The sequence below is a fragment of the Lichenostomus cassidix genome, chromosome 5, assembly GCF_008360975.1.
Source record: "Lichenostomus cassidix isolate B80296 chromosome 5, HeHo_3.0, whole genome shotgun sequence".
Lineage (NCBI taxonomy): Eukaryota > Metazoa > Chordata > Aves > Passeriformes > Meliphagidae > Lichenostomus > Lichenostomus cassidix.
This window is the reverse complement of record NC_139486.1, coordinates 54,226,144-54,253,800: the sequence shown is the minus strand read 5'-3', so window position 1 is coordinate 54,253,800 and position 27,657 is coordinate 54,226,144. Positions and strand designations below refer to the sequence as shown.

At 40.2% G+C, this 27,657-nt stretch overlaps 1 protein-coding gene across 10 annotated transcripts in view; it reads right to left on the bottom strand.

Annotated features, from left to right (window-relative positions):
- Positions 1–27,657, bottom strand: part of DENND2B (DENN domain containing 2B) — a 152,854-nt gene that overhangs the window by 82,734 nt on the left and 42,463 nt on the right. For 7 of the 10 annotated variants that reach the window (XM_085063170.1, XM_085063172.1, XM_085063167.1 and 4 more), the window contains one exon: positions 2,542–2,646. In XM_085063170.1, coding sequence (XP_084919296.1) covers positions 2,542–2,621 — 80 coding nt within the window. In that variant the 5' untranslated portion in view covers positions 2,622–2,646. Of the gene's footprint in view, positions 1–2,541; positions 2,647–15,129; positions 15,271–27,657 lie in introns of all 10 variants that reach the window. The other 3 variants (XM_085063174.1, XM_085063171.1, XM_085063175.1) reach the window with 1 other exon arrangement.

The window sequence follows — 27,657 nt, the reverse complement described above, 5'->3', positions numbered from 1 at the left end:
GTTTCTGTGACTAAAAGGCATTGGAAGATTTTTCTTCCATGAATTTGTCTGATTGCAACATCCTATAAAAGTAAGTTTCATAGTTTAGACACATGCTGCAGAAAAGGGCCTTTTTTTCAACCTATTCTTGATCTTTTGTCTTCTAGTTTCATTGGATTTGTATCAATTCTTAAAAGGAAAGAGAATATTTTCCCTATTTATCATTTCTCTTCCATTTATCATTTCAGATACTTCTATTACTCCTCTTCCCCTTCAATCCTTTCCTTTCCAGGACGAAGAGTCACAACCAATCTACTCTTGTCTCACAGTGAAAATGTTTCATACCTTCAACCATGCTTGTCATCATTCTACAATTTTCCCATTCAGAGCACAGTCAAGTTTTCTCTTCTAAGACACACAAAAATTTCAGTTTGTAACAAGGGGTGAATGAACTTCAGGTAACTTACAAAAAATGCATTAGTTTGGATTTATTTATTTAAAACACTTCCCTTTCTTCAGATCTAAGAGGGTTTTTCCCCTCCTGCTCACAGCAGTAACACATGAATCCCACAACCACATTCTCAGGTGAAACTCACAGTTATCCTCCAAAATAAAGTCCTCACTCTGCTCTCTGTCTTTCCTTCATATCCTGAAAGGGAATTCACACAACTCTGGTGGAAAAATTACTCTGGTGATTCATGACAGTTAATTCACTTTCTGATGAGGACCAAGGGAATTTTAGTTACTGAAAGAATCTTAATGCCTGCAAAGCATGCAGTTGTATACATGTTTACATGGAGGTACCTTCTTTCCACTGAAGATTTTTATTATTGAAATTTAAATCTATTATCTACAGGGATCAGAACCACTGCCAAAATAATTCAAAAGACTTCTCCAGACTTTACTGACCTTTGCTTCTGACCCATAAGGAATAACAAAACACTGACTCAGCTAGTGACACTATATCACTGAATCACATCTCGTGTCTTAGAATCATAGAAGCATTGAGGTTGGAAAAGACCTGTAAGATCATCAAGTCCAAGTGAAGAGTCTTGAAACAATAAATCACACCAAAAACTAGGACTGACAAGAAAATAACCCTAAAAATATGTCTTGGCAACCAGGAGACTCATACACCTGTGTTATGCCAATATCAACACTAATAAACTCTGCTACCACAAATTATAGAGAAAGTACATTTGCAGGTTTCCAAATGTCCAGTCAAATCCCACACTAAACATTGACAGTGACTGGTTTAAGTGAATCTTTGAACATGTTTGCAATAAATCTTGCAAGCCTTAAACTTTTATTATGCCAGGACATAACAAAACTGATTTACAGTCTGACTCAAATGAAGAATCCTCATGGCCGACTCAAATAACATCCTCTTACAGTGTTTCTCAGAGACAGATGAAGATTACGTAAAGCAAAATAAGGGATGGAGAAATGGTGCATGACAATCTATTCATCTCACATGTTGTGCAAGTGCCACTCATAGATTTTACCTAACTTCAGGCACTTACTTGTACTTACACAATCTTTTCCTCACAAAGTCTAATCAAAACAGATGATGATAAGGAAAGACAGTTTATTTGATAGTTACCATCCAATAACTTAGTTTCACACAGTACTTTCTAAGCTATTCAAAACGGAAATGATTTCGAAACCAAAGACTTATCCAAAGTTTGCTGAAGTCTAGGCCCAAGTTCCCAGCACCAATCTGTCTGCACTGGTGGAAGGATGATACACAACTTGAGAATTACAGAGATCATAAGGGAATTGTTTTTAACATGTACATATTAATTCCCTAGAAATTCCTCTTGTCACCCTGGCCCCTCATTATTTTATGGTTTTACTGTTTTGTACTAAGAGATGGCAAACACACAAACTGGAAGTGTACAAGGATATCGAGCTCACCTCTGCTGAGCTCTACCACAGCATAATATGCCTAATAAAAAACACCAGAAAAGATGCTGGTTATCTGTATCTTTATTTGACTGCACATTTTAAAATGTTTCATTTTCCTCTAACTGTGAATGATAAAGGCAATCTACTTTGCAAATTATTTTAATGCTGCAGAAAGGAGAAATAAGCAAAGCAACAGGGATGAGCCCTGTACTTTACATTCAGCCCTTTCCCGCTTGCTGCCTGACGTGCAACAGGAGACAGTCTGACCATGGTCTGTGAATTCAGATACAACAGAGGAAATGTGACAGAAATCAACACAAAGCATGAACTGGAGACTGGCAGTGGAGAAAAGCTGACATGCAGTCATGTGGCTGAGGAATTTAGCCCAAAACTCCTGAGCCCCACACAGCACCTTCCTTCCTTGCAATTTCTTCCACTATAACCAGCCTGCAAGCAGCAATAGCTTCACAGAAATACACCAGAAACAACCTTTCCTTATGAATTGGCTCTTCCTCTCTCTACAAAAAACTTCTCTCAGCCCAGCAAAGCTCTCTCTGTGTCAGAATAGAGGTCACTTACCCTTGAACAGAGATTTTTTTCAAAACACAGAAAAACTTTACTCAAAATCTACAAATTCTGCAGTTCTCCACTTACCTATCCAGAGTGTCCTGAGGCGCTTTACTCCCTCCAGCTCTGCTGTTGACACTGGTGTTCTTGTTGGCAGTCATGGTCATTTCTGCTTTCTAGAAATGTGGATATCTGTGAGAAGAAAAGTCAATTAAGCTTCAATAGAGCCCAAATAACAATTAACTGCTTGAACTACTATGCTGTGTAAAGGCAGAACTCCACGTTGCTTTCCATTCTATAAAATGTAATCAGTGTAGTTATGATCCTGAAATCAAACCCTACCTCTCTCTACTGCTGCTATTCCACATCCACAGCCAAGTTTATCAGAACCCAGGACTATAAACGGAAATATCTTATAGGCAGTAGGTGTGTGCTTCAGGTGCTGACCTGTCTGATGAACAGAGCTTGATACCAAGTTCACAAATATCACAGGTTTGGTGTGGGTCTCCCATCCATCCATGTATGTGGAGATCCCAGCAGTGCACTGTGTAATACTTGCAAACACCATAGCTGTGACTGGCATTTTGTCCACACAACAGCTATCCCAAGGAAAGAACAAAGTTTCTCACTTTTAAAGTGCAGCTCTATTATGGAAATATTTTCTAATAGTGAAATCTATGCAATGATGGATTTTTTTATTATAATTTCCAAATCTGCTTATGACACAAAAATATCACAAATGGTTCTCTATTGGCCTCAGGGCACTTTAAGTAAAACTGTCTTAGGACACTTTTAAAACCTCAGGTAATATAAAGAATCTTTATGAATTCCTACCTGGTTTTTTAGCAATTGGGTAATCCCAAAAGTTGTAAATTTAATTTCAGCCCTGTATATTCAGTTAAGTCTCACTTCTGTGACAGAGCTGCACATTGGCAAAGGGACAGCCCAGTACCATGATTTATTTTGCCTTCATTGTGCTGTCTTAACAGGAACATCATGCTGTCACTGAAGGGAGAACATGATGATATGGATATCGGCCAGGATATCATCAAGGGATGCAAAAGCAGGAATCCCTGATATCATGCCCCTCCACTGACTATATGCCATGTTTCTCTGGTGTACAGCACAGCTCTTAGTGGCCATTTCCTCTGTCATTGTAATCCCTTGAGAAATACTTGGCAAAACAAGGGAGGAATGTATTTTCATGTCATGATAAGATTCCTAAAATGCCAGAAGAGTCCCTTGAGAAAGAAGTGGAAAAGTATTTATTCCACCCAATGCTACACGAGTCGTTTATGAAGGATTTTGGATCTGCTGAATTCTGGTCTGGGTCATTTCTGAGATGCTTCTTAGTTTATAAACTGAAATATCTACCATGGTTTACAGCACTGCCACCCAGGATCTGACCAGAACTACCAATTTTTATGACCATTAACAGCACAGCTAATGCAAAAATAAGGAGTGTTACGAAACCTCTTGTTTACTCAAACCCACAGGAAGTCCAGACTGCTTGAGAAGCCACTGTAATGTGATGCTGCAAAGCAAGCTTGGGACTGACAACACACAAAAATCCCTGACCTATCGCAGTCAAAAGGACATTCTCTAAACCACTTTATTCCAAGCAGTTCTGCCACAAACACAGTCAGAAAATCTCCTGCAGATTGCAGCTCCAGAGGCAGCCAATCATGCTGACCACCAACTCCAGGTCTACTTGTCCTTCTCCAATGTTTTGTATCAATTTTCCCAGATTAAGTGGAGATTTTTTTTTCCTCTGGTTGGTAACATTTTTTTCTACACTAAAGCTCCCTAAATTCCTCCAGTGTCTCATTGTTATTGTTAGTGCTACATTATCAAGATTACAGGACTGTAACAGAACTGCCTGTTCCGACTGGAAAAGGGATTGCTTGGGACAAAAAAGGAAGCCTGCTAATGCTGGCCAAGCTTTCTAGGACTGTACATTCCACAGGGAGTAAGCAGTTTTTTTAATGTTTTCCACTCACCAGTTCAATACTTTTACTGTGTTAAATCTAAATCATTTATTAACGCTTAATGTGAGAAAAAGAAAAGAGATAAACATGGCATAAGGAGAATAACTGTTAGTATGCATGTGTAACATTGGTTTTCCAAGATGTGCTTTTCTGTTCAATACAAAAATAAGCTGAAGAGTCCCTCAAAAAGATGGGATACTGACCTGACACAAAAAAAGAGGAGGAAAAAAAAAAGCTTTTATGGTGGTGTTTTTAAGTGTCCACTTTTCCCATACCAAAAATCAGATGGGGATGGGGGAGGGGGGGGAAGTATGTCAAAGCTTGATAAAAATCACTGTGGTCAATATTTCAAAGAAGTGATTATTTAAACCTCACCTTTCAAAGCCACTTTAAATTTCAAGTACAACAAACCGGCTTGTTCTCAGCTAGAGTTCTAAAAGACAGTTTCACAAGATATGTCAAATTTAGCAATATAAATGTCTTCCTTCCCATGTAGTTGAGCCTGTGGTATCATATGATGGTATCAACTGACTTTTCTATCCAATTTTTCTTTAATGATTATTTTGGATGAATATTTTACTGCAGGTGATGCTGGTATCATCCCAGCATATGCAGAGAAAATGCAAACATGAACATCACAGAAAATATTCAATCGTCCATTTACAGAGGTGCCTGGAAGCAAGGACTTATATCACCCCTAAAAGCCCACCCATCCACCAACCCATGCTCCCCAAAAATATAGGGAAAAAAAAAAAAAACAGAGACAAAGGAACAAGGAAAGAAAACCTACATTTTATGGTCATGTAGCAAGTTATTTTAGTCTTCAAATTAGTGTGACAGCTTGCAAGTTTATTGAATTACTGTATGGTCAGAATCACATCCCTTGGGCTTGGGTGAGAGCATTCCTCATTACAGTATTTGCAAATTATTCTTCACAAAGCAATGAAAACCAAAATCTCTCAAATATTGTGACATACTGTTAAAAACCAATCCAAAAGTAGTCATGTCACACAGATTCTGCATTGCCTCATAAACCATTTGACAAACCTGGTTTAAAATTGCAGGATTCTGTTTTATTTGTAAATGTAAAGAATTCCACTGAAACCCTTATTTAGCCATAATTTGTGTTTTGCTCTAGACACAGTTTCACTAATTTCACTAGAACAACTCTCAAATTGGCAATTTAATGAGCCCAAATGGTAGAATCATTACATCAATATTGTCTAAAAGCTCCACAAATTATTTATCAGGATGAAAAAGTAAAGGTGAGAGACAAATATAAAAAATGGTGTGATGGCAATGTGGGATCTGCTGCTCCTGCCAGGCAAAGTTCAGCATCCTGACTGAAAATGGTTGCTGCAATGCAGATGTTTCCTAACAGATCCTTATCACTGCAGGAAGCTCCAATGACAGAATATTCCTTATGGACCCTCTGTTAATGGTATCCACACACTTTTACACTTTTAAAATTAAAGTGAGGCCTGAAGCTTTTTTATGCACAGATGGGGCACTGAAAGACATCACACTTTGGGCTAATAACATTACAGCACCATTGAATGTCTAATTTCACTAGCAGGTGTTAGCATGGGAGGAGTAAATCCTCTGCTCCTCCCCAGTGCAGTTTAAATTATTCTTAATTTCCTAAAGCATCCTAGCACTTTGGAAGCATCCACTCTCAGTGCCACTGCAGTGAAAGCTGTTGATGGGAGGGGGTTGAGGAGTGAGGCTTGGAGCAAGCACCTGAAAAGTCAATGCAACCCAGAGTGCTTTAATCACTTTATAGCCTCCTAAGCTCTCAAGAAAACTTCCTACTTTCTAATATGCAGTATCCATCACTTAGTACATTCCAAGAATTGATTCCCTCCTCTCCTTCTGTGGAAGGTGAATGTTATTGAACCTAGAAGAAGAATTTACATGTGGTGTCTGATGACTTGAGAAGGGAGCCCTTGAATGTAGGTTCTCAAGCCTTCTTCTGGCATTATCATTAACATGGCTTGAGATCAGCTTGAGATCTTGAGTTATGAAACTTTTTAAGGCAGATTATTTTCCCCTTGAAATACCACTGATCTGGGATCTGGAAAATATGGGGAAATATTACTCTTTTGGTCTGCCCCACAGGGCAGAGACCTGGAGACATAACAGGAAGGCATATCAGGGAAGAACTACAGGCTGCTAAAACAAACTCATTTTTTTGAAAAAAGTACATTATTATAAATACAAATTTTCATAAATATATTATTAATAATAATTGAGTTACCTACTTATTTTTCTCATAACAGTAGCTGCTTCTCTAGGCATTAAGAAATTAGCTTAACACGTTAATATGCTTTCTGAGTGCTTTAAGGGAGCTTGCCCACATGTCAAGAGGTGTTGTACAGCCAAACTTTTGTTCAGTAGTTGCAGCCTGCCTTGTGGCAATTTGCCCACTCCCTTCCAGTAAAATAGATAATTATGAACAATGTCAGTTCTGATGAGCTGGAAAGTCAAAAAAAATGTTTAGCAATTCCTGCCTTGAGAGGGCGCCTGTAGAGACTCTCAAGAACATTGTTGCAAGAATTACAGCAGGAATACCTGTTCTCCAGAGTGGTATTAACTCCACAGTCTCATCCAATTTTTTCCTCCCTATAATCTATAGCGTGTTTCCAATGAAGTCAGGGATCAGTCTCTGTGCAAAGCTTTCACTGAGAGATGGCAAGTTTAGTCCTAGCAAAAACTTCCTACTATAACCAGCAGGGATGATGGACTTGATTTTCATCGACCCTGGCAACGCCAAACCATCCTCTCAGCAATTCAGTCCCCACTGAACCAAACGGGTATTACTGGGAAACTGACGATGCAACACTTACTGGAGGGGAAAGAAATTACCTCCCCCAAGCAGGTGAAAAGCAGACACCCTGCCTAGAGCAAAGACAGCTCTCCACTCACTCTTCACCTTCCTTTCCTGTTTTTCTGCCATGTAAAATGCTTTTCCCTTTCCTGACATTCTTGCTCTTTCCTATTTCGTGCTTTTATTCTGTCTTCCTCACCCTACTTTATCTTATTACTTCATTTCTCTTCTCTCAAGCTATTCTTTCCTCCCTCCTTTAATTGAAAATGGGCAATAACTGGTGAAGAGAAGAAACCTCACTTGAAACACACTGCAGTCCAAAACTAGTGTCTGAAGTAGGTAAGAATTCAGTGCTAAGCTCTTCTATTACCCTTAGCACTTCTAGGGCAATCCCAGCTTCCAAATGGAAGGAAAACAACATGAAAATCAAGGAAGAAGACATTAAGAGAAGGAGACATGAACAGAAAATATATGCCTGTTATTGAATCAGAAATTAGTATTTCCCTATGTAGGCTAAAGAAAAAGTTTGAGTTTTTAAAAATACATTGACTATTTCAAGCTTAAATATCTTGATTTGAGATACCAGGGTGGAAAGACCCTGCTAAGAAACTGTGCCCAATATATATCACAATTCTTTTGTGTTATTCTTCCTTTGTTCTTTCCTTTCATCCTCAGGATTTATGCATAAAAACCACCATTGCAGTCTCAGGAGTTCACCTGCTCCTATTGCTGACTCCTGAGTGAAGTCATAATTCTCTAATTGCAACATCAACACCATTTGCACAATAATGAATTGTTCCTTGTGACATAAAAATCAAATTATAATTTGGCTAAGGAATGAGAGTTGGTTAGCTTTGAGAAACAAAGATTCTTTTTCATTAATATCTTCTGTGTCACAAAGGATATGACAAATGAGAAAATAGAGTGTCCTTTGGTATTTCCCACAGGGTGTGACCAGTCCCTAAAAACATCCCAATGCAATCCACACAGAGAACAAACAAAGATGAAAATCTTAGTAAGTCTTAAAAGGAACTTCCCAGTTGAGCTGACACTGGTGACTGAACCCTCCTCACACCACGGCTGACTGACAAAGTCTGCCAGGGAGCTGAGAAGCATCCTGGCTTTGCAAATGCTGTAAGTTTTGATTTGTTAGAGCATCATGTGAGGCAAAACACAGGTTACAGCCATACTGTAGAGAAAGCTCCTGTGCCCAGAGTTGAGAGCACACCTTCTCTTCCTGCCTGTCAGGCACACATGGCTCCCCCTCAGAGACCTGACAGAGTAAGAACTGCAAAATTATTAGCAGTTATAGGCCTTGCAAAGTGTTTTAGTAGTACATGATGGGAGGAAGGGCAATTATCTTTGAATACCTCAGTCAGATCAAGAGCTGGTGTGTGGCAATACCATGAATCTCCTGCTTAGATCACTCTGTGCTAGTAACTCTTCTGAGCCAGATGCAGGTCCTGTCCATGATACCCAAGCTGCCAGTGCTAGTGCTTCCAGTGAAGAAGTTACTAATTTTCATGGATTGTCTCAATATGATGATAGAAAAGCACCCTGGGAGGATGAGGTATGGGCTGGAGACCTCATGGATGTAAGTAGAAAACACTGGCCAAAGCTGTCTTGGCTTGTACAAAGATATGAGAACAACATTGAGTCTGTCTCTTCAGCTCTTGGCAGCAACCCAGGGAATCTGTAGAAAGGCACACAGAAGATTTTAATTCCCCTAGAGAAGATCTTAATTCCCCTGTATCCAAAGTACATCCAGAAATGAACCTGGATACAGGCATTAGCAGCAACAAAGGGGATGGCAAGTGAGTCCATTGTTTGTATTAGGGATTTGTGCAGGAACCTTTCAGGAAGGTATCTGTTTACATTTAGAAATGATGTTCTTGCACTTAAAGCAACATCTGCAGAATGCAGGAGCTCTGAGCTGTGCTGGAGCTTTGACATGGATTTCAGTCGCAGTTTTAGGAAACCTGCTTAGAAGTGAGATCAGCAAATTCATTGCCAGAGAGCAAACACCATCACCTACATTCTGGCATCTGGCTGAATGGCCCATTTTATCAAAGACACTCCTATTTTTCCTACTACCTCAGAAATCTATCCAAATCTCCAACTATCACCAGAGATAGAGACCTAAAACTGGCCTGTCTTGAGGCAATGAGCACCTCCCTCATGCACAGTGGTTTTCTGATTCAGAATCCCTTCATGTCTGTGATAGTCTTGGCTACTGCCTCCCTCTCCTTCAAACCCTGCATGTTCCAAGCCAAAAGAAACAAACCCAAGCCTCTGTGCAGACAATCATTAGAGAGAAGCACAGACCCAGCAAAATGAGTGAATCCCAGTCTCCCTCCTAGCTGTGTTGCTGAAACAGAGAATGTATGCAAAAGAAGAAACAGAGAGGAGGGGTAAGGTGCAGACAATTATTGGAAGTGTTCAAGACTGGTAGGACAAAGGTGAGGTGAAGGATAGCTAACATACCATGAGAAAAACAAAAATGGGAAACAAAATGAAAAGATATTTTAGAAAAATGAAAATGCAATAAGAAACCCCACGTGAGAAGAGAAATACACACTGGAAACATACTCAGTGTCCCCCAGAAAAACCAGTCCGTCTTTCCTCATTCTCCAGGCTAAAATCTTCCTCATGGAATAAACTTTGGATTTTCCTAAAGATACTTCAATACAAATGGAAATGCAATACTGTGGTCACCTGACATGAGATTTCACCAAAAGCTGGTCTGCATAGCTGGTCATGCAATACACAAGCCCAAACTCAAAGCTAAATTCAATTCAAGTTTTTGAGTCCTTAATTCATGGGTAGAAGCCTCATCACCCATGCAGATACAGCCCTGCACTGACTGCAAGAGACTTGCATTTCCCAGACTCCTGCAGTTTCCTTACAAAATTGGTTCTAAGGGCAATTGGAGGAAAAAGAGGAGGGGAGGAAGGAGTGAGAGAATATTGGCAGCTATACCAGAATGACAATAAGAAACTAAGCAAAGCAAACCACTTCTTATTCTCTTTGTTAACAAAAGTTATAGTAGCTATAGCAACAAAAAGCGGGACAGAGAGGAAAAAAAGTCTGAGGCTTTTCAATATCCCCAAAGAACACAGATTTCTAATATGGAAAAAATCAAGATTTATTGTACCAGCAGCTCCTTCAAGGCAGGGCTATCACAGTGCACAATGGTTTCAATTAAAAGCACCAATGATTAACCAGTACAGCTGGGCTGAGCAGTTGACAGGCAACATCATGTCTTCCAGTGAGCCACGATTTCTTCAGGGACTGAACTAGCTTCTCTTGCTGTATGGCATGACCTCCAGCCCCATTTCTGGTGGCTTTACCTCATATTGTCTGTCAAGTCCTGTGACAGAGAGTCACTGCTCAACAGAGACATCTCCTGTGCTGAAGCCATTGTGCCTATATCCCTTTGCCAGGCATCACACACTGGTATTTCTGTGGACAATGCCCACAGCATGCCCCTGCACACTCAGCAGGCATCTCAGGGAGAAAAGCATTTCAGTTCCCTGCTGCCTATGTGTATTTTCCTTCTCAAATACACACACTTGCAAGCTCAAAGAGGGGAGGAATGTCTGGCACTTCTGCGGTGACCATCTGGCAGAAGCACTGCTCCATTTTCTGGCAACTTGACCAGAGTCTTAGAACAATTATTTCAGTTCCTGATTCAAGCGCTGGAGACAGAAGATCAAGTTACATCTCTCCAGCCATCAGCACTAATTCAGTTTTCACTAAGTCAGCCTTGCTGGAATTTCACTCTTCTACACTAAAACAAAAAAAAAAAAAAAAAAGGTGTGAAACTACACTGAAAAGCCAGTAGAAGAAACATAAGGAATTCCAAGAGTTGCCCTTCACAAATGTAAAAAATGCCAGAAAGATACAACAGACTGAATGTCTTGAAAATGAAATGATATCACGGTCCTCAGTGGTATCCCCTGGCTTTATAACAACCATTTACATAAGCTTTCTTCCCTTACTGACTGTGAGGTGAAGAGAGTACCTTCCCACCTACTGCTCAGTCACAGGTATACACAGCCAGCAGCAGAGGCACTTTTCCCAAGAAAAGAGTTCAGCTCCCACTGACCTTTGTCATGTGCATGAAAGGAAAGTTTCAACAAGCTACCGCAAGCAAAAGTGTTATAAATCACCTTTCATCAGGCCTCCAACCACTAGCCAGCACAACAAGTGGAAACACTTAAACCTGTTTTAACATTCCTTGTAGAAGGGAGGCAGGGAAACATGGCCCCAACCACCCACTGGAGACAGGAGCCGATTGCAGCCACCAAACCACTCTGGACACTCCTGCCAGTGGAGTTTCTGTTGAGGATTGCTGGAGCAACAGCCTTTCCCAGCAGAGATAGAAAACCAAGCAGCAGCCACAGAAGCTCTAGCTCTGTTCCCATATACACTGCATCCAGAGTGGCAGAAGGGAACCACAGGGGTTTACATAGAGGCAAACAGAAACAAATCCACAAACAAACTGTGAATGATCTCACATATCTTTTAAAGTTTTATGGGCTGGGAGATGGTATTTGATGATTCAAAAGAGCTTCTCTTTCCTTTTATGAAAATTTTTTACATGCAGCTGTGTACATGGCATGTTGGAGACTTCTCAAGAGACCGGCCGCTGTTCCAAAGAACTCACACTTCTATGATAGGAATTTCATAAATGAAGGCACTAACTATCTTCCCAGATGCTGGCTTGAATAGACCCACTGTGCTGGTGAGTTCTGCTGAGGGAACAATCTTTCTTCACAGTCCCCAGAACAGGAGTAAACTGGACACAGAGCAGTGTTACAGCCTGAACAGCTTCATTCTCGGGTTGGGGAGACAGAGACCAACTGGGGCCGTCAGACCAGCGCTGCCCCCATCACACAGGCCATGCAGAATGCTCCCATGGGGGATCCTGACTTCCTAAACGTCACATCTCTGCTTGCAATCCAGAGCTGAATATCTGTAATGCTAGAGAGAGCATGGGAGAACACAGCCTCAAAAATGTGTCAAGAAGAAAGTGTGATCCCATGCCCTTCCAGTCAGCTGGATGTGCCCAGGAATACCAAGTAGCCAGAGCATGCAGGACTAGGGCCCCATTCCTTGTTCCCAGGTTGGCTGGAAATTATGGTTCCATAATGTGCTACCACTTATGTTTAACAATATTTAAACATGTAACATTAACTTGAAATATTTGTGTGAAAATATTAATTTTATCCAGACAGCATTTGGAGTGTCGCTCCAGCACCAGCATTTCTACTCAAAGTTTTATCACTGGTGTTCCTGCTTTAACTCAGTTCAAAACTATGAGGAAAATATAATTTAATAGCAATTTGATTTTGCAGTGATCTCATTGAAGAGGCATATGCAACATTGCCCTTGCAACACAGAAACAGCCACAAGATAAGCCTAAGGGACACAGATTAACACTCTGATCAGATATTATTTCAGCCCCTTCTCCCTAGCAGGGAACGTTTTGGCATTTTGCCAAGCAGAGAGCATTCCACACACACTAGGGTAAATTCGGTGAAGCACCCATATGGAAATACCTTCTTCACAACAAGGCCAGGGTGTAAAATCTATTATCTGAGGGACATTCTCTCTAGCTCCTAACATCAATGAGCCTACAGCAAGGTTTGACTCAAACTTTCCCCATCTCATGGGAGTCCATATTTGAGCAAACTTTCGAATGGCACTGGCACTAAAGCTGGCTGTCATCTTTCTTTCCTTCCTTCTTATGGATTTAAGCTGAACACAGCAGCAGCCAAACTTGGATCTGATCCCTATACAAAAATATTTTTGTTGTCTCTTTTGAAATGCAGTTACCATAGACAATAACTCTGATCAACCAGACCTTCAGAATCGGATCTGTCTACTCACAACAAAAATGTCGAAGCAGATTTTGTTATAACTGATCAATGAATAGCCTGAAATTGTGTCCAGAGAGGCTTAGGTGGATATGAGGAGAAGGTTCTTCCCCCAGAGGGTGATTGGGCACTGGAACAGCTCCCCAGGGCAGTGGTCACAGCACCGAGCCTGACAGAGCTGGAAAAATGTTTTGACAATGCACCCAGGCACATGGTATGACTCAGGATTTCCTGTCCAGGGCCAGGGGTTAGACTCAAAGATCCTTGTCAGTCACCTCCAACTCAGCTTGTTCTGTGATAACATACGGTCCATTTAGGGAAAACTGCAATTCTACTCTGCTTTCACAAAGTTTATGCTTATGCAGTTGTCAGCTAAATTCTAGTTTCAGACACACCTTTGCTACTGTTCATAGAGGGTGATAGCAGAAAGGAAATTGCATGTCAGACTTTGTCTCCTGTTTTCTACTCCTTCACTGGTCCTCCTTCAGTTCAGTTGTATGCACACTCATCCTTCCAATACCAGTAAACAGAGATTTGAAAGGGCACATCCACAAATAGACAAACTGTTACAGATAGAGGTACAGTTATGCACAATTACATAAATGCATATTACATTGTGCATATATTACATATGTGCAGCATTGCACACAGATTTTGATAATAAACTTCGCAAATAAAACTTGTCTTCCAGAAAGTAAATTGAGTAGAATAAGGTACACACACAGGGTATAAACAACACTTTCCTACTAAAAGTTCCATCATCACAAAACAAACACAGTCTTTGAGGGTTATTAAATCAATTACACAGAAAATCTTCCTTGTCAGCTTCCTGTGAATATATTTTTCCCTGTGTTTGATTAATGAGCAAATCGAAACAGAAGTCTACATTGCCAAATTCCACGTGGTTTCCAGTTGGTACTACAAACTTGGCCACAGTTCATTCAAAATTCAATCCTACTCCTCCAAACAGTAGATAAACACCTGTGAAACTTTTTATGATGCCAGGAAGGTGATTTGTATTACAGAGGCAGATAGAATTGTACCTGTGCCTAGTGCACAGTGGACAAAAGCTGACTAACAGCAGATTCCACACTGCTACAACAAAATAAATGCCTTTTGCAAATCCAAAAGATAGAGATTTATGAGATTATGAACCCACTTCAAATACCTTTTGTGACTATCTACTCATTTGATGATTTTGGGATGAGGTATTTTAACTGATAATTTACCTTAAAATTTGTAGGTGTTATAAATATATCAGGATTCACAATGCATGAATTCCTGAAGTTTTCTGATGGAATAACTGCTTCTCTCTTCTACTGTGTACTTGATACCTAATATCTGAACTCCTACCTCATTTTCCCAGACAAATATTCTATTTAACCTAAAGAAGAATGCAAGGTACAACATGCACACACAACAGGTTTTCTTTATCCTATGTTTTAGATGCTAGAATCATACCAAGGATTTTTTTTTTCTGATCCTAGGGAGTCTAAGGGTGTGAAAAACAACAAATTTACTTAGGCTGATTTTTTACAGCAGCTATATTCTAGGTGAGGCTCTAAAGAAAATATATGTGTGGAAACGGTTTGAAGTCTGAGGGTTTTTTTTTTAACTGCCGTGTAATTTATGGCAGTTTCAAGGTATTATCTCTGCTATTTCAGACAGCTGCATTTTCTTTACTATTTGACTAGTCTTTTCATCAAAAAGCCAATAAGGTTGGAGTTTCTGTGAGTTATAAACTCACCTCATGCCGTAGCAAAACATCAAGCAACTGCACCATTCAATTCTCACAGAAGCAAGTTTCAGCCCTTCCTGTTTTAATGAGAAAACTGGAGCCACAACACAAAACCAAATGAGAGCTGCAAGGTGTCTAATTCCACCCCCAAAACAGCACCTTTGAAAATGCAAGCACACCCCACTCATACTCTGTTCTGTGCCCCATGTTCCCACCCACAGATACACAACAGAGGAATACCAGCTGTTGAAGTTTTGCAGATGGCAAATCCGATATTGTGCCATCTTGGACTTTCTCCTCAAAGGATCATTCCATGTGGTGTCTTTCACAGGGTTGGGATTTCTTTTCTTGGGGGGATGAATATCTGGACATGGAAAATATCTGTGGGCATGAACAATGGGGAAATAGCATTTATAAACTGAAATAAAGCCTTTCCAATTTGTGGAAACAGCTGGAGGGAGGACAGAATCTTATGAATAATGTAGTTGAAACCAACAGGCTGTTGACAGCGAGTTCTTTCAGATGCTCACTATGGCTACACTCTTACATGATGTACAACATTTAAATCTATAACTAAAGATAATTAAATGCACAATGATATAGCCAGCATTTTGTTTCACTACACTGAGATTAATCAATCCATCCTTTCCCTACACATAATTTGTAGGAAAAAGAGTAGTTTTTCAGCATTCTGTGTACAATGGTGCTGTACAAGTGCTAGTATGAACATTGATTTTCAGAGCTGCGTTAATTCATTCAACACAAAAGTATTAAGCTCAGCAGTCAGTCCAAGGGATGCTTGCACAGGCATCTTCAAGGGAGCATCTGCTGAGCTTCATATTTTTCAGAAGGTATTTCACTCCTGCCACACACAAAGAGGCTTTCAGGTTGCAAGAGGGAATTTTGTTTCTTACCAGAGAAAAAGAGGGAGATTTCAGGTGTATGTCATTCAATACAGTATGTTTTCAATACAGCATGTTTTCAGAGCAATTCCACAGGTAAATGCCCAATGAAAATAGACCAAAAAAAAAAAAAAGACCCAAAATTCCACATGAAGAAACATCATAACAATCTCTTTAAAGGTATTACAGAAATCTTTCAAAACACTGTCAGCAAGGTACTTTACACATGGTTAAGGAGAAGTTAGTATATTTCAATAAATCATTTTCTTTCTCTATTGGAAGAAATAAAAGCTACTTGCCAGCTAAATATTTTCCTTCAAAGCTACTCTGTTTCAGCCAAGCCCCATCAATCATTATGCTCTTAGACAAGACTGTTATGATGTCCATAGATCATACAGAAGATTTAAGACAACAAGCTGTCTGAAAAATTCAGTAATAAGGTCAAGGTAAACCAAGGTAAAAATGTTTACTCTGTTCTAATTTAGTCAAGAGTTTTACTTGTTTCACATAAACCCAAAACTTTATCAACTTTCGATTGTTATTTTATTTTATCTAGCACTACATAGTGCAAAACTTCTGTTATTACTATTGCCTGACTTGTCCAGACACCTGGAAACTCAACCATCTAAGGAGAAACAAAAACTGAATTAGAAATACTCTATAAATGGGCTGTACAGAAGGCACCTTGCTTCTGCAGTCAGTTACTGAGTTTTGTGTTTCAGAAAACAACAGCTACAGAGACAAAGATGGGAAAAGGACATGATCAAGATTATAGAGAAACACCTGCCCAGAGAGTTGGGAACTGCTTGTTTTTTAATATGCAGAGTTGTGCCTATTGATAAAACTCTCAGCCCAATAGCTCAGTGAAATCAGCTTATTCAAAAATCAAGCCTTTTTAGTCTGCTTGCTCAATTAACTTAAAATTAAAAGCAGCATTTCTATTAGCTTTTGTCTGTGAAAAACAGCAGTATGGAAGTAGGAAAGGTGCACAGTTTCAACACTTCCTTGACATTAACATTTTCGTAAAATATGGGGTTTGTGCCAACACACTGAATCCTGAAGAACTTTTACTCCTGAAACCAGCAGAGTTTTGTCTGAATGATTACAGGTCCCTGCTGCTTCCACAAAACATCAAAGAGAGTTCAGGCATCTGGACTTAAGGCCAAGGGCCACTATATTTTAGTCTGAACTTTATTTCTGAGGCTTACTTTAAATAGCACCAATGAGTTCTACAAGCTAAAAAAAAAAAAACCAAACCCCACAACCACAGGAACTGAGAAGAGGAAAAGATATGTTGACATTGATTGAAGTGATCCAAAGTCCCTGTTCAGACTGACCAAGCAATTTGAGTCTCACTGAGTAATCCCTGAGAACCTGGGCAAAACATGGGGGTTTGGGGTCTGTAAGGGTGTGTGTGGGGGTGACAGTTGAAGTTCTATTTGGGCACTATAAACAAAGAAAACCCACACCTCCTCTATCAGACAGTGAGTGGATCCCCCAAGAATTAGTTTCAGCAGAAACTATTCTTTTTATAAAAAATTCTATATATAAAAATTCTTTTGGAAAATATTCAAGTTATGGTTTATGGATAGAAAAGCATTAAAAACATACACATTAATGCCTCCATTAAGAAACAAAAAGTAGAAACATACAGTCAAATAACTATTTAAATTAATGCTTTGGCAACAACAACAAAAATTTAAAACATCACTTAAATGGATTTGACCCAGATTCCTACCCTCTGTTTTAAGAGAACATTCTTGAGAACAGTTCACAGGCCTGTTGGTACTACTCATTTATCTCAATTGTGTTACAGCTTTCAAAGCATCAGTAAAAGACTTGCAACATCCGTTCCCACTTTGTTGCCTACACATATTCTTACCACTAAGGGCTATTAAAAGAAGCTGAACTAAAACTGAAAACAAGAAAAATTTTAAATCATAATCAACAGTTGAAGAGAAGGGTGTTTCTTCTACATACTAAAGAGGAGGCTTGCAGGATCTGCCACAATAGCTATCTTGGTTTGCTCTCCATTTCATTTAATCCCTAGTTCCTGTGACAACATAATTTTTGTTTAAATTTGTGTTTGCTTGCCTTCAGCCCACCCAGGCTGTCTTCATCTTCAGGTGATGACACTGTCATGCCATTTAATCTGTTTCGGTCTGGAAAATCACCAACTCAGCTGTGTAGAAGGAGTAAATCTAACTGCATATTCCTTATAGGAATCATAGGAGCTCAGCATCTTCAAATATCTCAGTGAGAAAGAACACATTTCTAAAAAATTAAGTTTCCAGTAAAATCACACCTCAAGCATTTACCCTAAGCTTTTATTTTCATCTCATTTTTGTTTCTGTCAGCATTGTAACATAAACCATCTGAGAGGTTTAAAACTAAACAGTTCTAAGCAGTAGGGGAAACCACAGCATGTTAACTGACAGGAGGTTTTGGCTCCTTCATCATTAAGCATTGATTACTCAGCTGCTGTTTCTCTGCAGCAGGGCCTAGAACATTTATAGACTTCAGTCCAAGACTCCTAGCTTTCTAATACATGCTGCTTAAGCATATTTTCTTTTGATTTGGTTGTTGGTTTGATAACTACACCACCACTGTATTCCAGCTTGCCCATCTGAATAAAACCAACACTAATTCACACTTACTGCATCTGGCACCCTTTGTGGAACACCTGATTGTTCAAATGCCAGCAAGCAGCACACATGGCTGTTATATCACCTAACAGAATTATCCCTGTCTGAGAGGTGTCAGAGTTTGGACAAAGATGATGAACATAAAACAAGACATGGATACTGAGAAATTAAGGTAAAGAAGAAATAATACAAGTATGATCCCTCTAAGTATTAGTCAGTCCTCCTTCAGCCAAATAGAAACATATTTTCAAAAATGTAAAATATTTTTTCTATGGCATATGGTCCACAGCCAACTCCAGCACAAGAGATTTTATCCTGAAACAATCTGAAGAGTGGAAGAATGAAAGCTTATAAAATACATATCCTTGTCTACGTTGGAAATAGCACAATTCCAAACCAGAGACTAATGCTGAAATACAATCCAGGGGCTGTGCTTCCATTCATAAACTGTTCCATTTGAACACAGGGTCTGGAATGAATTTTATCCTCATGTTCAACCAGAGAGCCACAATTTATTATAATGCTGTACTTTTCAGTTTCAAAATCCTATCCCTAACATTTTTTTCTGTCAAGTCCAATGGAGATTAGCAGACTTTTCAACCAGGATCATCCATAAAGGGAAAACAGAGCAGAATCCAACTGCCCAGAGACACAAGGAAGCCAGTCCAGTTATGTACCACATGGCTAAAAGAAAAGAAAACCTACTGTGTACACACAGCTTCAAGAGTCTGAGCTGGAAAGGCATCAGAAAGATCCTTTCCTTAGTAACAGCATAACTGAAATCTCAAATTTTTAGCTCAGTAACAGCATAAGTGGGGTCTCAGATGTTAGCTCTGTCTTTAAGTTACCACTAGACTGTCTATGCAGCAGCCCAGCTCTATTACTCCTGTGAAAGATCACAGTAATTCTCCCTGACAACTTCAAACCCCAAAATAAATAACCAGTGCTTCCCAGGCATTGCATATTCTGCAGCTGAGATGTGCCACAAACGTACAGGCTTTTCTACATCAGTTAAACTTTGAGCAGTTTCAGGAACCTCCCTAGGTTCTCTAGATAATCACTACTCTCTGATGTTCAAATTAAAAGGAATTTAGGATTTGACAGCACTAGTATGACCAATTTCAATCTGTAGGCTCACTGCATTTTGCATCATTTGTCAACAGTTTGCCAGTATCTTAAAACATTTCTCTGGCAAAAAGATCATTCCAAAAATTGCAACAGAGTTGAAAAAGTTTCATTGATAGTTCTCCACATTGAGCAAAATGAAAGAAACATCTGATGCCAGTATACAACAAGGTAAAAGCAATTTAAGTAATTACAACAAAACTCCCATCAACTTCTGGGCTAGAAAAATTTCCTCCTCTAGGAAAAGGAAATTAGTGAGATGGTCCTTCAGCCTAAGGATGAAATCCAGCAATCCAGCCTGTGATTTAACAAATCATTTCTCAATCCTTATTTTTCTCACAAACCTTATTGCACCAGAAGTCTCTAGCTTGATCATTATATACTCATACCATACCACAAATCAGATTTCCACAGTACATGGAGAAGTAGAAACTAGACTTCAGTTAACATAAAGCTTTAAATGAAGACAAAGGAAAATAGGACAGCCAGCAGGTACATAATCCTTCTACAGTAAAATTTATTAATCTGTTAACTATTAACCAAACTTTCACATGCTAGTAAAAAGCACTTGATAAGTCAAAGCCACTACCATGGGTCTTTTGCATTGCGTTCTTACATTTTATCTACTTGATTACCTAACAGTTTAGGTCCCTTCAAGTCATTCACCTCTCTTTGGCTGACACAGAGCAGTCATTTTACAGCATGGATAACAATTTAAAAAGAACCCTGCTTTGACTAGAGCTGCTGCAGAATATCTTTTTTTAAATCATCTCTGAGTAGCTTTGTTTGTGACTAAGGTAAGAAACATTTTTAACACAGTAGCTGGAGCTCCATGAGATGCTTCACCATCTATTTTGGAAGGCAATATGCCAGGAGAACTGTGGTGCATTTTCATTCATCTCTTGGCTACTGCTTCTTCCAAAGTTTCTGTCCAAAGACAGCCAAAACCAAGTTCTATGAATCATCACTTGAATGAGATCTAATTATTCAATTAGTTTTAAAGCCCTTATTTTTATTTCTTGACAGCCTTACACACCTCTTGCCCTTCAGGGCATTTGTCCACATGTCTTTCCCACGATTGGAAATGCAGGCAGCTTCTTTCCCAGCTGTAACAGCTTTCAGATTAAGACAATTGAATACAATACCCTGCACCTCCCCTTTGGATATAATCCTTTTTATCAAGGGAGAGAGGAACAATAAAAATCTGTATAATCACCTACTCACGGACTTTTCTGAGACCGGATCTGCTGCTTTGCACACACCATAGATTTATTGCGAGTTAACTCCCTCACAAAGATATTTGTCACGTTTAATTTTACCTGAATACACAAGATTATTAATAAAGTCTCAGCTATGAAATTGCAAATAAATGATCCACTTAACTATGTATAAGTGGGGGAAACTTAACATTTAGCTGTAAAACATAAACTACTTCCAGAAGGGTACTGTTTGGAAGGTTTTGATGATGGGGAAAGAGGAAAAAGACAGAAAAACCTCTCTTAATTCTCCACCTTATACTTTGTGAGTCCCACTATCTTTTGTTTTTCCTGCTACTACATGAATACAAAACAAAACAAGCCTCAGAACAAGGTTGTCTGCTTTCTCCCTATATAATTACACACAAAAGAAACAATGAATGGCATAATAGAGATTTACAACAAATTCCTAATTATCTGTTCATCTAAGTCATCAAGACCAGAACTCCAGGTCACAGTGCTCTCTCAATTCCCTGGAAAGATGACTCAGTTCCTTTTACAGGAATACTATCTGGGGTTCAAACTCACTTTTTAGGGGGGAGGTTTTCAAGGTAGAATGAAAAATTCAAGCCAGAATGCAGACAGCTAAGACAACAAAACATTTTTTCCACAATTTTAAGAAGCTGGTTTTCCACTTCCCCACCTGTACTGCCAACAGGAATGTGCTGGCTGTAGAAAAACAACAGAAATGCAAACTTCCCATTGAGACACAGGATGGACAGATTTTGTAAGTGCTGCATTTTTAGCCACAGATTTGTGACAGGATTGGGAGAAAGTGATGAGCAAATTGATAAGTAGACTCATTCACCTTTCCTTTTAACCAAAAGATAATTAATGACTCTTGAAAATCAAAATGTCTGTAACTCTAGAAGAGCTACAGCTAGAAAAAAGGCAATATTCTACTCAATTTAACGGTAGTGCTCATCAGGCCTGAACTTTACTAACCCAGTTATTATTACACCCACTAGCTCAAACAGAGTAAGACTTAGTGTAGTGAACACTATAGAAACAAAAGCCAAAATGTTGGTCTCACTTGAGCAGTTTCTCTTCAAGCACTGTGGCAATTTGAGTTTGCTGTGATGTCATCCACACAGTTTCTTACACCATCCCTACAAAGGTGCAATGGAAGAGGTACCTTGCTGGGACTGGTTGTTACCAGGAGACAAAGAAAACTTTGCAGTAAACTTCATGAGTCACCTAATGCTTCATTTTGCTGTAGTTTTGCTAAAGAATATATAGCATGATTGGTAATGCTGCCCACCACCACTACCAGCAGAGCCTACATACAGGGGTCACACATTATTAAATGCTTGTCAACTCCTTTTGATTGACTGTCCTCAACTGCTTGACTGATTGACTGTTACCTTTTCTACTTTCAATGCCAAAAACACAACAGCATTTCAATCTTGCACAGAAATACTTCATTCATTAAGCAACACCTTCCCCTTCTTAAGAAGTCTTTTTTCTTCTTTCTCAAAATAGAGATTTGATATTGTTAAAAATGCAAAACAAAGGTATTTCCCCACAAAATACCCTGCTGTGCCGAGGTACAGGGTGTCCTTTGAGAACAAACATTTGCATCCCTTGCCTTCTATTTTCTCACTGACTGTGTCACAAAGTTCACAGAATCATCAAATGGTATGGATTGGGAGGGACTTTTAAAGATCATTTAGTTCCAACCCCCCTACCATAGATAGGGACAGCCTTCACTAGATGAGGTTCCACAAAGTCCCATCCAGCCTGGCCTGGAACACTTCCATAGATGGGGCATCCACAAATTCTCTGGACAACATGTTACAGTGTTCCACCACTCTCTCAGAAATTAGAATTTGCTATTAGTACATGACAAAATTTTGCCTGAGACACATCCTGATTCCTTTTTATTCAGTGTTCTGAGTGTAGCATCAGGATTCAGCTTGTGACCTTCTGATGCAGAGCCCCAGGGTCTACTACTTCAGCTAAAAAAAAACTTCAATACCTGCCAATATTAGCAAAGCTGCATCCTGTTTGCAATTCCCCTCAGAGATGGACTGAATGCTTATAAGCAGATCTATTCAGGAAAGGGCAATCATGATCTACTTCAAAAAGCCCTCTTCCTTTTTATTACTTATGTCATATTATCTTATTTATACAACTATTATTTCCCTTCTTTTATCTTCCCTGTGTAAGAGGGGCAAATACTGTTATTACAGACTTCTAGTTTTCACAATAAATATGCTCATGATAAAAAGATCTCCCCATGCCTAATTTTATCCTTTTGTTTTCTCCTTGTTTTATGTATGAGTGTGATTTGGCATACGACATATTAATAGATAATCTACAGATAACAAGCAGTTGTAGAATGCTGCATCTTGTAGCATTCACTGAAGAATTCCAAAGGGATATATTAGTGGAATATTAAAAAAAACCAACAAGAAGCCGGGAGCATTTCATTTATAACTGCAAGATAACAAATCTGACTGCTCACCCCACAGGTTCATCCCTGGCCAACATACCTATCTGAATTTCTGTAACTGTTCTGCAAAAAAGTCAGTTTGATTCAAGGGTGCCAAGTCTGCCCTGTAGCATCTCCACTGGTGTTTCAATCCCCAGAACTTCAATCTGACCTTTAGAGCTTACTTGGCCCTCAAAACAATAAATAAAACTTCTTAACAAATGGAAAATATATTGAGTCAGCACTGGTTCAGCCCCATCCATGAGGTACTGCAAATTACAGAGAAATGTAGCCAGACATGGCTGGCTGCTTCACACACAAAGAGCACAATTGGTCAGTAACAAAGAGCAGGAAGAATAATTTTCTCTCCTTATCCATATGCTTTCCTGGCTAGGGCCCACAGGGCATTTGCTGATAAAACACAGCTTTGTCACATTTGTCAGACCTGACGCTGTCATGGAAACATAACTGATGTGACAATCTTTAATGAGCCACTGTCACAAGGGCAATCTGTCCAAGGCAAGAGTTGCTGCTCCTGTTCAGCAGCGGGCAGCAGTGAAACAGCCCAGCAACTCTCAGCATCACCCCACTGCCACAGTGTCCTGGACTGTTTTGTTTTGGGAACACCATGTGTCCACAGGACTGAAAAAATATTTTACAGGATTGCCAGTCTACAGTGATGGGTCAGCTTGCTTTTAAACCAGATTGTAAGCAAATCTTGCAATGATAAGTGTTGAAATGATAAGCTGAGCCAGAAGCCTGGGCTTTGGCTCCCTTTCTGCCCACCTTGCAGAAAGCCAAACTCTCATCCAGAAGAATAATGATGTTTTAACAAGGTTCTCTTAACTTCTTTACAATATCAGCTGGCTTGTTTTTCTGCACTGTTCCCCCAGCTATTTCATAGCATTTCCTTTTTCTACTCAGACTCAGGAGCAGCTGACTGTTCCCTCACTGCAAGCAACAGGTTTCTCCTTTTCTCATGATGAATCATTTTTTAATAGTAAACATTTCAATGCTTCCAGAAGCCAGCATATCATTTGGCACCCATACAGGTATTAAAAACTCACCCTTCTCAGGAGCCAGTGGCAGCTCATTTTGGAGTCTGTCCTGTCACTGTGCACCCCTGAGGGACCCATGTGATGCCAGATTCCAGAAGACAGTAAGCCCAAGTGCACTGCTACTGTAAGCAAGGTCATACATCACACCAGCAATGCAGCTGCCAAAGCAGCATTACACACCTGATACAACTCAGCAAGAAGTTGATACACAGAAGAGGTCACCTAATGCAGCCTGGTTTAGTACATGGAAATATTGAGGTGGAGAAAGAGGAATTTCTTCAGGATTTCAGGACATCTCACAGCCTGACCGGAGCAGCCACTAACTGACTCCTGAAATCTCTGGATAAATGGCCATTTTGCAATCAGTCTGCCCTGCCCCAAAACTGAATTATGTAGATTTTCCAGAAACACCACGGAAACCTTCAGCACAGCTCCACTGCCTTCCTGTACCTGAGGATCTCGCTATACTTTTAGAACAGGTAGCACACCCATTATCAGAGCCATCAGAGCCATAAGCACAGGAACTGCAGACTGGGTGCTACAGCTGAAGACCTCAGGCTGCCTCTTGGATGCCCAGTTCTTCCAGATGGTTATATATCCCAGGAGTCATTCTGTGCTATTGTACATGACACCGAGTCAGGTTTACATTTGGTTACTGAGTCACGTCTACATTTGTTTCTGCTGTCCATGCACATCAGCTAATAGTAAATAAATCACAGCAGGGACCTTAGTTCTTGATGTGTTTCAGCAGAAACATGGATAATGTCTCCACAGGAGAGGAAAGCAGATCTTAATGCCCATGTCAACTCTGACAGCACATTCTACTGTCCACTGAGCTTGGAGCAGAAAAGAGTATAACCTGCTGATGGGGTTCTCTGCACAACCAGAGATAGCAGCCCCCTCACCACACACAGAGCTCCAAATACATCAAGCAGGTGTTTGTAAATGCAGTTGGTTCAACTTCTGCCCTCACCCCACCTCTACATTATACAAATCCCATAACTAGGAGACAATTTTGCCTCCTTGCCCCATGTCTCTCTTCACTCTCACCTTTTGTGACTCCTGCCACACTAGTCTCCCACAGGGAGAACAGTCCCATGAAAGCAAGCGACATTACAGCATCATGGCAGAGGCCTATTGCTGTAGGAGGCAGAAGGCCTAAATATACTACCTTTTGCAGCTCCAGGGACAGGAATATCTCTCCTTCTCCACTAAAGCCTCAGATCAGGGAAAGAGTATTGTAATTGTGCCTCAGCTGCTCAGGCTGTCAGCAAAGTCTTGCTTACAAGGGCAGTGCTTTCCACAGGAAAAGAAAGGGGCGACCAGACAGCCATCTGCAAATGTCCTGGGGTAATATTGCTCAGCTCACAACCTACTGTCATGTGCTGCAGCTAACAGAAAGAGCACTGAAAAAACAGTGTCTGCTCTTAGATCTTCACACACTTCCAAAAGCCAATCGGCTGCCCCAAGCCTGAGTGCAGCAGGGTCAGTACAACAGCAAAACCCAGTCTGATGCACAGCAGAGCAGCTCTAATCCATAGCATCAGCTGATTACACAGAGCATACCACCCATTCTCCAAAAGTGGTTTTATTTTCACTCTTCCCTCTAAAACCAGCTTGACTCTTCTTCAAAAACCAACACCAGAATGAGTCACTTGAAATTACTTTTTAGGCAAGTTTCTAAAGATTGAGTTGCACTACAGCCCCTGCCCTGTGACAACATGCCAGGAAACCCCCAGGAGCTCTCCCAGAAAACTGTGAGGGAATGAACACAAAACAGGCTGAGCTGTTCAGCTTCTCGTCTCCCCCAGCACAGGCTTGAACATGTTGACAGCAGGGTGGTATGAAGATGGTTTTGTCCCCTACAAATCTTTTGGATAAGCAGGATTGTGATGTACATCAGAAATCTCTCTTTGTAACTTCAGTCAATATTTTCTTGGCTTGCCACTCTTGACAGTCATAAAACAGCTCTCTCTGGAATACGCCATTCAAATTAATCAGCTGTCAGCTATTCTTTTAAAACTAATAATAGAAGGTCTGCATGAGCCTGTGAGAGACTGAAACATAGGAATGTGAATTGTGCAGCTGCAAACGTTTCCATGTTGCTGCAGCTCTCAAGTTGCTTTTTGCCCTCTACCAAGAACACATGAAACAGCATTGCAGGGAACAGGTTATACAGTGTCAAAATTACAAAACTGTCCTCAGCATGCCCATAAATGTGGTAAATGCTTAGTGATGCCTTTTAACTTTCAAGGAAGCTTTAAAGACAGGAGGGATGTTCTGGTTATAAACCAACAGGCTCAGCTGGCCCAGGAACACTGATAATTCAATAGCTTGTATCCTTTGGATGCCAGCTGCACAGAGGATGCCAGACTGCTCTTGCCATTGGCAGAAGTTTTAGCCTCCAATTCATCTTCTTGTCATCAAACTGCAACAGGATGGGCATAAAGGGTTCCACGAGGAAGCACTGCCCGAGAGGATGGGGAAACAGGACTCCTATGGACAGCCCCTTGCCTACAGCAGTTTGGCTCCAAGTGGGGAGAGAAGATTAATGTTGCATGAGGCTTGAACTCAGAATAAGAACTGGCACTGGAGGAAAGCCAACTGTGCTACACTCCTGTAACTGCTATGGGGACTCTTGTCATATGCACCTGAGGAACAACTGGGAGGCTCTGGTCAAAAAGCCCCTAGGTTGGAAGCATGTTTGCAAAGCCTGATGAAGGAACAAGAGCAGCGCCTGCCTCTTCCAGGTCTGACTTCAACTAGTACCATCTAGGGACTTTGCAGTAGATTCATCTTCAGCCTGAAAAAAATACTTCTACAAGCATCTCAGGCTTTTAAGGGAAAGAAGCCGTTTAAATCCCAGACCGGAAGCCTTAATTATAATGGATTTGTGTGAAAGTTGCCAGATCTTGCCCTGCTCTGTGATCAGGGCTGTGCCAAGAGTCTGCTTTGTGTCACACTAGCAACTGTGCTAAGTCCAGCAAAGTAACTGGGTCAAAGATGCACAGCCAGAAGAGACATCACTGATTAGCACTAATGAGAGCCTTCTCTGCAGAGCAGTGTGACAGTGCAGTCATGTTGAGGTTCTTGCTCTAATTAAAGGTAGCCATGCTCATATCCAGTGTGAGCTGCACAGAACAGATCTTTTTGTGTGTCACATTTTACACCTTGGGAAGACACTCAGTCATCATGACCAGAAAACAGCACATGAGCAGGAACAAATGAGAACGTATCATTCACTTTGCTGGAATTGAAACTAACTTACAGAAAATCAGGAAAGATTTGAGCATCCCCAGGAGCAGCTCTACATGCAGAAAAAATTGGTTTTTTCAATAAATTAATTCT